This window comes from Taudactylus pleione, unplaced genomic scaffold (assembly GCF_031769625.1).
Source record: "Taudactylus pleione unplaced genomic scaffold, aTauple2 ptg000066l, whole genome shotgun sequence".
Classification (NCBI taxonomy): domain Eukaryota; kingdom Metazoa; phylum Chordata; class Amphibia; order Anura; family Myobatrachidae; genus Taudactylus; species Taudactylus pleione.
Window position 1 is genome coordinate 16,336,468 of NW_028284468.1, and position 15,826 is coordinate 16,352,293.

Sequence of the window (15,826 nt, forward strand, 5' to 3'; positions counted from 1 at the left end):
CAAAAAACCAATGGAATTCCCGTCTTTTAGTCTAACAATTCCATCGACCCTTCATTGTTTTAGAATTGTTCATAAAAAAAGAAAAAAAATATATATATATTTTAGCTTGGAATGTTCATAACAGGACCTGGACCCAGCCCTGTAATTTTCCTGACTGCACTAGGATTTCAGATGTATGGTGCAAAATAACATTGTTAGAAGGGTCCCTTTTCCACTGAAATTCAAATGGCTTTCTATGGAAAATAAACTCAACCCATAGCATCAATGATGTCTAAATTGCACCTTTTGTTATAACACACATGTAAACATATGTATAACCTCATGTAATAGCTGTAAAACCAAGCAGCTTTATAGATCCTATGTCTGTGTTCATTTATATCATCTCTGTAATTTACAGTAGTTTTGTAAAAGTCCCCTCTAAATTATGTGAAATATAGTCTAAAGCCTCATTCTATTTTATGGTCACAGAACTTCAGTGATTTCTAATATCCATATAATTAACAATAGGAAATAATTATTAAATACATATATAAAAATTGGAAAACCATTAATTCTATCAAACGTTAAAACCCAACAGTGTGCTAATTAAGCAACACAAATAAGTGACGTTTTTACAGACTTCTTTAAAGTCAATGAATCATGGCCACTGTTCTCTCAGAACGAGGATGTGTAGAACATACATGCTTTAGACTTTAACAAATAATTACACACAACATCCACACAAAATAAACTGTATATAAGAGGGCTTCATATGCTGGGAAAAGGTTGCAGACCAGAAGTACACTAAAACATGTAAACTCATTACTTGCCTCTTTTTTCTTTTTACTCATGACTGCATTAATGAAAAAAAGTTTCATGAAAAGACAAAATAAATTGCAATTCAATGGCAAAAACACAAATAAAACATTCGTGAAAAAAGAGAAAAAAAATCCTGAGTTCTCAGGAGCAGTCCAAATTATAAACATACACAGGAAAAATAAAAGTCCCCAGTAACTGCAGAATCTGTCCACAATCCAGGATTTCTTAATGCTGGCTGAGAAAAACAGATAGCTTAGTAGTTTCATACTGTATTTATTTCAACTAAAATCACAAATAGAGATACTTGCAAAATACTCTTATGCCTTTTTCAACCTTGATTTGTAGATACCAACCTGGTTGCCTTTTTTCTTAAACGTTCATTCCAATGTGTAACAGATGGGCTTGGCTTTCTTGATCATAACAGCCATGTTTGGTCAGATGCAACTCAACCACCAAATGGAGAGGATATTTTGTGATGACATCTGGAGATGTTCTCCCCCCTCCCCTCCCAGCCTTCCCATACATAATCCCAGAAGCACGATGATGAGAGATGTTTAGTACCAGACTTTAATAATCCCTCTGCCCCATTCCTGTTCAGAGCTTCCGATTTGAGTGCTGCCACATTGATAGTTCTTCCACCCGTTCAAGAATCGAAATGGGTAGGTTCGACACCGGCATTACTCCTTTCTAATGTCAGCTTTGTCTGAAAATCTCAGGTAGGTCTGTGTGTGGGTCATCGGAGAAGTCTTGCTTAGATTTACTTTTATTCACATTTCAGACAAATGCTGATAAAGTTACTCATATTCCAGAAACTGCTTGTGATAAAAAAGCAAATACCTAAAACAAAAACATAGGAGCATAAACACAATAATATTTTACCATGTTAATTTATTTTTAAATATTAATAAAGAAAACAAATAAGTCTTACAAGGTAATTTCTGGGAAGCATTAATGTTTACATATTATTGTATACATATTGCACACATTGTTAGTTTATTCCCAGGTGTTCATTAACTGATATCCCAGGGTGAGGGGTCCTGTCTCTTTGAGCCAGGACCCATACTCCTTTTTAAAATGTGTGTGTTAGCTGGAGCCAAATGTGGCAAAGCCATGATCATATATCTGAAAGTCAGTGTAGGGACTGGCCAGATAGGAAGACCATGACGCGCTATATTTTGGAACTAACACTCCCTGTATGCAAAGGAATTACAAACTGAAAAGTATATATATATATATATATAGGAAAATAAGATGACTACAGAGCGACTGGTTTACCAAAGTGCATTAATTATGTAAAAAGTTTTGTGAATCTCACAATGTGATAAAAAAATATTGAAAGTGCCAGTGCTTATAAATAAATAATTTAACAATTTAATGAGTACACAAAATACATAGAAATAAATAAAAACAGGTACATATAAAACACAATAGACCCTTTTAAGACTGGTGGATAAAATCAGAGGAAGAGGTCCTGGGGACTTCATCAAGGGGATCCAGTCCCCAGGACGAAACGCGTTGGGAGTGATTCTGCCTTGCCTCTTGAACCAATGAATGAGCCTATTATTATCCACTTTATCCAGATAAGCTATTAATTTATTTTCTTAAAAAGGAGATTTTCTTTTTAAAAATGAATATTATATGCTGAGTTTTTTAGACCTCTTCCTCTGATTTTATCCACCAGTCTTAAAAGGGTCTATTGTGTTTTATATGTACCTGTTTTTATTTATTTCTATGTATTTTGTGTACTCATTAAATTGTTAAATTATTTATTTATAAGCACTGGCACTTTCAATATTTTTTTATCACATTGTGAGATTCACAAAACTTTTTACATAATTAATGCACTTTGGTAAACCAGTCGCTCTGTAGTCATCTTATTTTCCTATAAATTTTCTAATACTTTTACCAGTATTGTTTATTTGACATTGAGCTGACGCCCATTAAGATTGGGCTGGGTTGACACAGTTGTATTTAAAACTATCACAAGATAAGTCACTTATAAAAATATTGTGTTTATTTGGCGCCATACCCACCTATTTTTCTCTCTCTCTCTCTCTATCTCTCTCTATATATATATATATATATATATATATATATATATATATATACACACACATATATATATATATATATATACACACACACACATATATATATATATATATATATATATACATATACATACACATACACACACAAGAACAGCACACACTTAATGACTTAATGAGTATTTAGAAATGTTCAGGTGCTGAAGTCCCGTAATGAATGAAAATAACAATATCCCGTCATGCCGGAGGTTCAGGGAGTCCAGGAAAAAAATACCAGCACACCTCTTTTTATATGCAAAAAACTTTGTAGTCACTGTGTGATATGTATCAAAAAATAACAGCTTGGCAAATCCAATAAATGCATGTCACAATGTATACAAGCAACATGTGTAATTAAGCAGCAGTCAAATGAGAATCTGATGGAGCTACATAATTTAGCAATGACTGGCAGAATGTATACTTATCAGCCTGGTGACGAAATATGCAGAGAGAATGATGAGTGGCCCGACGGCCGTTTTGGTGCTATAACACCTTCATCATGGGCACAGTCACTATTTACAATTAAGCTGTATATAGAGAAAGGGCGCCAACCTGAAAATTAGATAGAAGCACTCACCTGTACTTTGTAATGTACGAGACAACGCGTCCTGGAAGTGTCACACCAGACTACAGCATGGGATTGTTGTGTCGCACAGCTAATGTCATCGCGCTACGTCTAAGGTCATCGCGCTACGGAGACCAATGCGATGCTGGGTCCACCGCTATTGGTAGGTCTACGGTGCATAGAATGACGTAGCTGTAACCTAGGCTACCAATGTAAACTGCGGCATGTATATCACCCGTATCTAAGTGCCGCTCAGATAATATGCCATATGCACAATTATGCTGTATATTAAAGTACACATGGTATGAGAATGTTCCTACCATGTCTGGCTGGCACCCACCTCTCATAATCCACAAAAGGACATGATTGTAAAGGAAAAAACTTATATCAACTGAATTTCAACCAATATAAAAAAAAAAAAAAAAAAAAGGTAAACCTTGCATCAAAAACAATCAAAACACTCAATATACAATAATTAAAGTGAAAAAAAAAAACATACAAAAATTATTAAATGAAAAACATAAATAAATAATAAAGTAATACATTTCAAAAACTAATATACAGTACAAAAATCCCAATAACCTACATTATAAAAAAATAACACAAAAAAAGAGACATCAAGCAAGAAAAACTACAGTGGAAACAACCCATAAGCAAATAAAACTGCCCATAGGTAAAAACATTTTTTTCATCATATAGTAATTGTAATAAAGTAGAGAGTTTTGGCCTTATAGACTATTGGATGAACCAAAAAATTCATAACTTTTGAGACCAATAATGAATTCTAAAAAACACCGCATGAAATCTCCTCATTGAGTCCCTTGGGACGTAGGGATTCAAATTTGTAGATAAATTCACATTCTCTTTGTAAGAGTAGTTTCCCCCGATCTCCACCTCTTAAGAGGCTTGATCTGATCAAGTGGCATGAAATGAAAATTCTTCATGGTATGTCCCATGCCGTGGAAATGTCTTGCAACAGGAGGTGTGCTTTGGTCAACAAAAATAGACACTTTCTTGATATAAGAGCAGTGCAGAGCTATCCGTTCTTTTAACATTCGGGTAGTCTTCCCAATATACAACATTTGGCAAGGACAGATAAGATAAACGACATATCTGCTCTCACAAGTCATCCGATGTCATAAATAGTGCCATAATCCATTAGTCGGGTGCACAAACTTATCACCTGTTAATAGAGATCGGCAGTTAACACAGCCCCTACAGTGAAACGTACCATTTTTTGGTGTAAGCCAATTCTCATTTGACTGTCTGAAACTCACCTCTGCATTAGTCACCAGGTCTTTTAAATTACTACTTCTCTTATATGCAAAAAGAGGATTGTTTTGGCAGAATTCTTTAAGAATAGGATCTGTCCTTAAAATATGCCAATAGCGAAGAATCGACTCTCTCATCTTCTGTGAGGAAATCAAAAAAGTTGTAGGGAACACTACTCGATCCAGTTTGTTTTCTGTAGGTTTTTACCTTAATAATGAATTTCTGTCCACATCCAAACACCGCTGGATCGCTGAGTCTACCTCACGATTGTCATATCCACGCTCAATAAAAACATCTCCCATTCTCCTGAGAGCACTTGGTAGATTATCGATGTCTGATGTAATTCTACCCACTCTAATCGGTTGTGAGAATGGCAAATCCCTCTTGAGCGGTTTAGGATGAAAGCTTTTAGCAATCAAGATTGTATTTAAATCAGTTGGTTTCTTAAAAATATTGGTCTCCAATTTATTGTTAATAATTAAATAGCAAAAATTAAGAGAACTTAAACATCAAATAATTGATCATGTCCCCAATTGTCTTAGAGGAGGAGATCATTCTGGGAGATTATTACAAGTTGAAGCCTAGTGGATCTTTGAGTTGGATACCATCAGCCCTCACGGACTTAATGAAAAAATACTGTGGAATGTCTTCAAATAATTGGATTTTTTTATGCTGACATATCAGAAGTGACTGTGGTTTCTTTCACATGAAGGACAGTTATCTGGTCCTTTTTAAATACGATGTGATATATCTAACTCACATACAACACCATTTTTTATTTCACATGTTGGGTTAGTATAGGTTTTTTGTCTAAGATTTTTTTTAAATTTTCGCAAGGGTTGGGATTTTATGACATGCAATTTTACATCGATGTCAGATCCACATTAGTAGGTGTGAGACAAAAGCTCACAATGTGTACACAATATTCACATTAATATACATGTTTTATTATTACTGTGAGGCATTGAATACTTCCTATGGCATGACTATGGGTTATTTATAAAATCACTTTATATATTTACACATACTTCATTTAGATATATACCATATGACCATGACTGGTCAGTCAGTCCAGTATTTAACCTCATTTTTACAACATTAGTGTATTCACAATCCTTATGCACTTTTTTTTTTTTTTTAAACATTACATTTTTATTGTTTCAAAATTATAAGGGTAGGATCTGGGATACAGAAATAAAAAAGGGAAGGTATCAGGGAAGCAGAAATAAAGAAATAGGTACAATATTTGCATAGAAACTAACAGATATAACCTGGTAATATTAATAGTCCGGAACAGGCAACTGTTTTCATCAGTTAATATATAATCACGTTACTTTGATCTAGTAATCACACATTGTAAACAACTAAACTGACGAGATATAGACTACTAGCTATATTAATGTCTTCCAGATGGTCAAAGCCATAGAAGCGGACAAGACAACTCTCCCCGTAACCTCCAATGATCCACTTAAGCTCGGTTATTTATCCAAAATTTAGTATTTTGGGTCTCTGGGTTTGGGTTTTTGAGGACCAGTATTCACACCAATTTAGCCACTGAATTAGCAGATTGGATGGTACTGTGGAATAACTTACTCCAGCTGTTTCAAACTCAAAATGAGTTTGGACCTTTTTTTCTATATCTTCCAAAGTGGGGATTATAGAAGATCTCCAGCTTTGGGCAAACATTATTTTAGTGACTATCAGGACGTGTCCCATTAAATAACGGTCGTTAGAGGTCATATCGTCTTTGTATATATGAAAGATAGCTATAACCGGGTGTGGAGGGATAGTGATCTTTACAATTTTTTATATTAAAATAAAACACCTCTTTCCATAGCGAAGTGATAAAAGGGCAAGTCCAAAATATGTGGAGTAAAGAGCCGACATGGCCACAGTTCCGCCAACATAAATTGGAGTGGGATGATGAGATAGTATGCATTAGTTTAGGCGTGAAATATTGTCGGTGAAGCAACCGATAATATTGTTCCATATGCGATATACATTTTGAAACTTTATGACTAGTTTTATAAATTAGACGGCAGTCCTCTTCAGAGAAAATACAAGAGAGATCTGTTTCCCATTTCACAATTGTTACAGGTTTGTTGAATTCTGTGGGAGTCGTTAATTGAGAGTACCACCATGTAATGACTCCTTTGTTATTAACTTTATTTAGTTGATTTGCTAAAAGTTTAGGGAGATCTTTGATGATGTATGGGGGTGGGGTTATACTTTGTAGCCAGTGTCTTATTTGTAAATATTTATAAAACTCTCTAAAAGAGGTGTGGAATTGTGCATTAATTTGGGTAAATGGTTGAAGAGTGCCGAGTGTAGTTATTTCTTTAAGGGAAAAAATACCCTGGGATTTTCAAGTCTCAAAGCTTAAATTTGGTATTAAAGTGGCCAGTCCTTCCAGTGAGAAACCCGTGGAAGGAAGACCAACTTCTGGTAACGCATTAACCATTTCTAACCAGGCTTTCCTGGTTGTGGATATCGTCATACATTTTTCGATCTATGGGATCCTAACATGAGATGGTAACCAGAGACAATCTGTGAGTGGGAATGGAGTAGCCAAATCCCATTCCAGCTGGACCCAAGGCATCAATTTCCCATTTGAAAACCAAGGATTCACTTGTGCTAATAGGGATGCTATTTGGTACTTGCGAAGATCCGGGAATCCCATGCCTCCTTCCGTCTTAGGTAAGGACAGTATTTTCCTTGCTTGCCTAGGTTTCCTATCCTTCCAAATATAGGAAGTAAAAAGTAATGAGTACACATTCAGGGATGTGGTACTTTGGTAGTACAACCATTTTTAAGGCAGAAAGTCAGCCCATCCATGATATATCGGACATCATCCAAGCCTTAAATAATAACGACAGTTGTCGTATCAATGGTAGATAATTAGCTGTTATTAGACTATTAGTAGTGGCCGTTAAATGAATTCCTAAATATTTAATAGAATGATCCTGCCAAGCATATGTGTAATTCGCTTTAAGGGATGCCAATAAGTGTTGTGGGAAATTAATCGGGAGAGCCTCCGTTTTGGAGCAGTTTAACTTATAGTAAGAGACCCCAGAGAATTCTCCCAACAGACTATGTAGAGCTGCTAGGGAGTTAATCGGATCTGTTAATGTCAGCAGGATGTCGTCAGCAAACAGGCTTGTTTTGTACATTTTGCCAAAGAGGATGGGGCCTGCAATGTTATGGTCCTGTCTGATGGCTTCTGCCAATGGTTCGATCGCCAGAGCAAACACCAGTGGAGACAACGGACACCCTTGTCTCGTACCATTTGTAATCATAAATGGGGTGGAAAGTATGCCATTGACAAAGACTCTGGCCGAGGGGGAAGAATATAATGCAAGTATTTGCGTAAGAAAGCTGCCCTTTATTCCAAATTTAACCAATACTGCTTTTAAATATTTCCAATTCAGTCTATCGAACGCTTTTTCTGCGTCTAATGATAGTAGTAGGAGAGGTTGGTCAAGACTGGAGAAAGATTCAATAATATTGATCACCTTCCTCGTATTATCAGGTCCCTGCCTCCCTGTCACAAATCCTACCTGATCTTGATGTATTAAAATCGGTAGCAGTGAATTAAGTCTGTTTGCTAAGAGTTTGGCAAATATTTTAATATCCGTATTGAGAAGTGCAATTGGCCTGTAATTAGCCATGGAGGACAAATTTTTACCTGGTTTAGGGAATGCTACTCGTCTCGCCTCTAGCATTTCTCTCGGGAAAGAGCCCCCTGATGAAACATCATTAAACATGTGTGCTAAGATGGGAGACAAAGTATCTTGAAAGCATTTCAAAAATTTATTTATATAACAGTCTGGTCCCGGAGCCTTATCCAAAGGAAGGGATTTGATAACTGATAACATTTCTTCCTCGGACCAGGGATCAGCTAGTGCAGTCAAAGCGTCAGCGTCCAGGGATGGAAGGTCCACTGTACTAAGAAAATCATCCATCTGGGTTAGTGAGGGTTGGGGCGTCATAGGGTCATCTTTCAGATTGTAAAGGGAGGAATAACACTGCGCAAAGGATTCCGCTATAGCATAGGGATCTGTAATTTTGGTACCTTTGATATTGGAAATAATTCTTATACTTTCTTTTGCTCTTTTCCCCCTTAACTTTCGTGCTAGCATTCGGCCTGCCCTGTCTCCCTGAATAAAGAACTTTTGGCATCGTTTAAACATTGTCTGATGGACTTTTTTAAGAGCCAAAGTGTTCCATTCTGTTCTGACATTAAGTAGTTCCCTATAAATTGCGTCGTCCTTCGGATTAAGTTTATGTTTAGCATCTAAATCTGCCAGTCGACATTCGATATTTACTTGTTGGAGAATAGCTGAACCCCTAAGCGCTGCATTAAGCGAACACCAGAAGGTAAACGAGGAAGTATCCTCTGGTTTGTTGGTTTCCAGAAACAGGGATAGGGCATTGGATATTAATTGTTTAGATTCGGTATGGGTCAGAAGATATTCTCCCAAGCGCCAGGGGCCTGGGGGAGGCCTCAATCTATTGATATCCCAATCTATGGACAATGCTGCATGATCTGACCAGGCAACTGGTAGGATTGATGATTGTTTAATATACGGTAAGGACCATTTATCCGCCAAGGCCAGATCAATGCGGGAATAGGATTTGTGCACCTGAGAATAATAGGTGTAGTCCCTCTCACCTGGATGCCCTGCCCTCCATACGTCATACAACTCGTATTCACTAAGGATTCGTCTGAAGCTCTGAGAATGATTTTGAGAAGGTTGCGGATTAATTTTTGATTTGGATGAGGGTTTATCCCATAGCGGATCCGAAGCAATATTAAAATCTCCCAATAATAGCAAAATCCCTTTTTTATATGTTTGAAGAGCCGTGCAAAATTTCCTAATTTTCCTAATAAAGGATATTTGTTTCGTGTTTGGAGCATATATTGATGCAAGTGTCACATTATCTAATTTACCTACAAGTATAAGATATCGGCCCTCCTTATCATTTGTTTAAGATAAAATTACTTGTATTAGAAAATAGAATTGCCACTCCAGCTTTTTTGCCAGGACCATTGGAGGTATAGCAAATGGGAAATTTCAAATTAGAAAATTGAGGGGGGGCAGATTGTTGGAAATGGGTCTCTTGAATAGCGATGATATGAGCCTTACATTTAGCAAAATATCGCAGTGCAAGTCGTCTTTTATTGGGAGAGTTGAATCCCTTAACGTTAATAGACAATATCTTAACCATTTGGAAATATTATAACATTGCTTAGCATTAATTGTTCTGAACCTAAGTGTACCAAAGATAAGAACGGATTGCTGGTTATATAAAGTACCTGAAAACTAGTTAAATTAAGGAAATCTGAAAAAAGATAAAAAAACAGAGTAATAAGAAAAAATGAATAGTTCCATAAAGAAACCATCAGGGACCACCTTCTTAGGTGGTACATTGGGGTGAGTGGCCAATAGAACATTTAACCCCCGTCGCCCGGGGTCAGAATACTTTGCATTAAACTTGAGTATTCTATATAAAAGAAACAGAAAACACATACAACGACCTATATCTATCACTTAAATAGAGAACATAGAAAAAGGTCTCAGATGTATATAGAGAAAGAAAAAAAAAAAAAAAAGCAATAGGCACACAACCAGTGTTCCAAACTGTGAAATAAACGGTACATGAACATGACGCTCCATTTTGCGGCTTAAACTGAAAAGGCAGCACTATTCTATAATTTACTACCTCTATGCAAGTTGCCCTAGTTATAAAGTCACAAAAAAAAAAAGGGAGCATCATACAACGAATAGTCAGTTAGATATAGCAACACTAGGTGGTACACCGCTATGAGAAAGGATACAGACATTCTGAAAACAGTTAAGACCATTCCTGGTTTATATGCAGGTTGCTTGGTAACTTCTTGGAGATGTCTTCTAGATTCCAAGACACTAGAAGCTGGATACCGGCCGCTGGATCCGATACGACTGTGGTAGAGCCATTCCTATTGATTATCAATTTAGTGGGGAAGCCCCATCTATAATTGATGGAAGCCTTTTGTAGGGCTCTGGTGACTGGCAGAAATGATCTTCTTGATCCTAGCATTGCAGCAGAGAGATCACCAAAGATTTGTATTTTTCCCATAGTGGAAGCATCTGCTGACGTTGCTGCACGAAGGATTGCCTCTTTAGTGTGGAAAAAATGTACTTGCGTCAGAACATCCCTAGGAGCATCAGTAGGAGCATTACGGGCTTTAGGCAGTCTATGCACACAGTCCAGTAAAAAAGTCTGATATCTGTGTAGTTGGTAGAAGTTTCGTAAATAAATCCGTCACATGTGCTGTCAATTCTGAATTTGGAATTGTCTCCGGAATCCCACGAAGCTTGAGATTATTTCGCCTAGACCTATCTTCCAGGTCTGCTGTCTTAATCCTCAGGGATGTGACCTCTGACTGTAACTTCATGAAGATTGATCAGTTCATTATGTGATTTTACGACCTCTTCCAACTTGTTCTCCAAAGGGTCTGTGCGGGACCCCAACTCGTCCACCGAGCGTTGACAAGATTGCAAAGCTGATTTAAATTCAGAAGTAATATCGTCCTTAAAGGAAGCCAAGAGCATCCTCATGGAGCCCATTGTGAGTGGGGCATCATCTGCAACTTCCAGTTGTTTGGAGGAAGCTCGTGGGGGGTCGTCAGATGGGGTGCCTAAAGCAGAAAGGTGTTTACTGCTTTTATTAGACGATGGGCCTGCTTTATCGGTTTGTGAGGAGGGAGATGCTTTGAAGAACGATACTTATGGAACAGTCGAAGGCTTTTGGCGTTTAGGTGCCATCATGAAAGACCTGGAGGCCTGCTGTTATGTGTTAGATATCAGATATGGAAGCTTATACTGTTACTCAATATATAGACGGGCGACGGAGGGTCCAGTTGGAATTAGCAAAGATGAGCCAACATTTCGAAACAGTGGTATTTATTACTTGGAAGGTAGCCTATCAGTTTCATAGAAGTAGTTCTGGCAGAAATGTATTATCTTTTGACAGTGTGCCAAGGTTCCTGAGCTGTTGGAAGCCGCTAATTCATAAAATGCAGGCGATGATTATGTCTAGGAAAGTGTCGTTAGCGTTTTCAACACAAGGAGCGGCTATGTAATATAGAGTGTCTCCATCTGGTAATTCCAGTCAACCAGGTGAGGTGTTAGGGTGGGTCAAGCCTCTATAACTCAGGGTCTGTCCGATAATACCGGCCAGTTGACAGGGTTAAGGGCTATTTAATTATCCGGACTCAGAATGGCTTAGGTCTGGAGTCACCCTGCTGTACGTCTGGTCCCTCTGGCTTCCAGATCTCGCCCCAGACCGGTGAGTTTCACGATGTAATTTGGCCTTACAGAGGGCCAGAGATTATAGAAGTGCTCCCGTATGGCTCTGGGTCCCCTGTCAGCACTGTAAGATGAGGTAGCTGCAGTAAGCGTTATTTGGCAATATGGCGGCCCCCCGCGATTCGCAGGTCCGTCTGCGGTTACCTCCGGGGGTCCCCTGGTGATATTACCTATCTCACCTTGAGTCCCGTCTAACGGTGAGGGTCTGGAAGATGCTGAGGTGTCGCAGGTCCGACTTGCCGCGTCACAGCAATAAGTAATATGGCGGCCTCCCGCGATTTCGCGGGTCCGTTCGCGGGAGTTTCTGGGGGCTCCCAGGGAGTGAGACTGGTCCCTCCTTGTGTCCGGGCAGTCCGTGCAGGTCCGGAGGGTGCAACGGAGTCGCGGCTCCGTCCAGCGGCCGCCGCTACAACCCCGCTCCGCAGCGCTCCAAAATTGAGGTCGGGGCCTCTGGATGTGTGCTAGGCCTCAGCCGCTCCGGGGCTGCAAGACGTCCCAAAAGTCCGGGCGGGCGTTCAGTGGGGCTACTGATGGCCACCCTGGGCTGAGAGGACCAGCTTAAACTATCTTCATTATTATCTTCATTCTCTTATAGTGTACTAGGTACTTAGGAATAGTGTTTTGCCGTGGCTAAGTCGCAAGTCCGTGGCGCACTTAACTCGTAAAGGTCTGCGCCTTGTCAGGTTATATGAAGCTGATGATGATGTTGTTCTATGGAAAAAAACAACCAATAGATCTTATATGTTGTATGAAAATAAGTGCCTTTATTACAGGTGACCTGAAGACAGAAGACGGCGGACATCGGACAAAGGTGAGGCCTCACCAGGACTGTTATAAACAAAGTCACAAATGTCAATATTTGTCTTACCAGTTAAGGACCAATACCCACAGCTGACTGTTACTGCTTTGGCCACTGCACTTAGGAGGTGAGGGACGCCCACCTCCGACTGTCACTTATTCGCACAACTTTTTTACCTTTGGAGACTAGGGACTTTAGTTACCTTAGTCATTTTGCTCCCCTCCCCCATTCTCCCTTTTGCATTTAATCTCCAATTTATCCATCTGCTTCTCATCTAATACCAATAGCTCGATCCTGCAGGCATAACATTCTTACATATGGTATACCGGATTTAAATGTATGATATAGCCTAAGAGCATTATGACTCTTTAATATTAGGACTTATATTCATACAACATATAAGCTACATTGGTTGTTTTTTCCATAGAACAACATCAGCAGCTTCATATAACATGACAAGGCACAGACCTTTACGAGAATAATTTAATCAGATTAGTAACGACTACTGGCCAGTGGGAATATTATTAAACTCTGTTTTTGAAAAATTGAGCCTGAGGTGATGAGATGATCATCCAAGATGTAATGGCAGAAAGACAGTCAGTAACGTCAACATGGATGGTAAGAGATCTCGGGAGAATAGGAAAATTTGAGTATCTGCACACAGATTATACTGATATTCAAAAAAAAGAGTCAATTCGTTTTCCAAGAGAGGTGGTATATATAAAGAGGACCGGGTACTGAGCATTATGGTACTCCAACTGATAAAGGAAGCGGGGAGAAGATGAATCCAGTGAACATTAAAAGTGATTTTATAAGCAGGATAAAGACCTAGGGATTGTAGTGCTTGTAAGAGAAGAGAGAGTGGTCTACAATGGCAAATGCAGCAGAGAAATTCAGGAGAATTAATAGTGAGCAATGGCCTTTAGACGTATGCTGGGTACACACTCAATATATCATTAGATATGCTAATGATCTATTGCGAGTGCATGAGCCAGATGTGTCTGAATGATGTAGTTCACAGACATATCAGGTCGGGCACAGCCTATGCATGTGTGTAAGGGCGACTCGCCGACCACATGGGTTGCCCACATGTGTGTACAGGCGCTCCGTACCTGTACACTTGCTGCAGGGACCGTCAACATGGTCAACTAAACTAGGTGGACAAATTTAAATGCCCGCCCAGTTTTGATGTCAGGCATGATCAGGATCCAGCATGTCAATTCAGACCAAAGTGTATGTCTGGTGTTGTGGTGTTAACAAGGGCACTTTGGTGGGTCTTCTGCATCCCATATCCCATGGAAGCTAAAAAAACGATACACTGATCTGCTGGATATGCATCTAGGGGATGTAGTTTGGAAGCAGACGGTCTAAATGCCGACCGCCGGCTTCCAGACTTTCTAATCCCGGCATGGTACTAATGACCAGCCATCCGGTGTTGCCATGCCGACTCTGGGGTTTACTGCATTAGCGGAACGTCATTTCCGCTTGCTGACTGAGCTACATTTGACGAACGTCATTTCCGCCTGTGGCGCGCAGCTGTTTATGTATTACCGATGTACGGCTCTAACTGGAGCACTTCACGTGTCTTTAGCTGATGCTGTACACAGGTGATTTGAATTGTGAGTTATTGGATTGCAGGTATATAATATGCTAGGGGTTTTGGTGTATTCACTGCTCGTGATGAAGGTGTATGGTTGACACCGAAACGGCTGCTGTCGAGCACCCTATACCTGATGGGGACTTTCATGCTTTTTTGCTTCTCTATCGATAAGTATCTGACTTGGCTTTACATTATGCAGTTACTTCTGGCATGAAGTCTCCACATACCCTGATGCTCATTATGCATTTTATGGATGTTTTACTCTGTCATTGGATAATATATTTTTTTGCATTTAAATGGATGTGCTGGCTCTTTTTCTTCTGCATTAACCTTTCTATGTGCTACCCACTCCTTCCATGTCTCATACAGTCAGGTGCATAAATATTGGGACATTGATAGAATTTTCATATTTTGGCCTCTATTCACCACCACAATGGCTTTGAAATTAAACAAACAAGATGTGCTTTAACTGCAGACTTTCAGATTTAATTTGAGGGTAATTACATCCAAATCAGGTGAACGGTGTAGGAATTACAACGGTTTCTCTATGTGCCTCCCACTTTTTAAGGGGCCAAAAGTAATGGGACTATCAACTCAAAAGCTATTTCATGGACAGGTGTGGGCTATTCCCTCGTTATTTCATTATCAATTAAGCAAGTAAAAGGTCTGGAGTTGATTCTAGGTGTGACGTTTGCATTTGGAATCAGTTGCTGTTGACTCTCAATATGAGATCCAAAGAGCTGGCACTATCAGTGAAGCAAGCCATCATTAGGCTGAAAAATCAAAACAAACCCATCAGAGAGATAGCAAAAACATTAGGTGTAGCCAAATCAACTGTTTGGAACATTCTTAAAAAGAAACAATGCACCGGAGAGCTCAGCAACACCAAAAGACCCGGAAGACCACGGAAAACAACTGTGGTGGATGACAGAATAATTATTTCCCTGGTGAAGAAAACCCCCTTCACAACAGTTGGCCAAATCAAGAACACTCTCCAGGAGGTAGGTGTATATGTGTCAAAGTCAACAATCAAGAAAAGATTTCACAAGAGTGAAGATAGAGGGTTCACCACAAGAAGTAAACCACAGGTTCTCAAACTCGGTCCTCAGGACCCCAAACAGTGCATGTTTTCCAGGTCTCCACACTGAATCAAGTGAAATTAGCTCCACCTGTGGACCTTTTAAAATGTGTCAGATTACACCTGTGCACCTGCTGGGTGACCTGCAAAACGTGAACGGTGTGTGGTCCTGAGGACCGAGTTTGAGAACCACTGATGTAAACCATTGGTGAGCCACAAAAACAACATCTAAAAAAGCTATTACAGTTCTGGAACAACATCCTATGGCCAGATGA

The 15,826-nt window shown here is 39.2% G+C and overlaps 1 protein-coding gene across 4 annotated transcripts in view; it reads right to left on the reverse strand.

Moving 5' to 3' along the window:
- Nucleotides 1-715: 715 nt before the first annotated feature.
- Nucleotides 716-15,826, reverse strand: part of LOC148534477 (ubiquitin carboxyl-terminal hydrolase 22-A) — a 143,966-nt gene continuing 128,855 nt past the window's right edge. For all 4 annotated transcript variants that reach the window (XM_088466690.1, XM_088466688.1, XM_088466689.1 and 1 more), the window contains exon 15: nt 716-1,635. In XM_088466690.1, the coding sequence (XP_088322816.1) occupies nt 1,593-1,635 (43 nt within the window). In that variant the 3' untranslated portion in view covers nt 716-1,592. The remainder of the gene's footprint in view (nt 1,636-15,826) is intronic.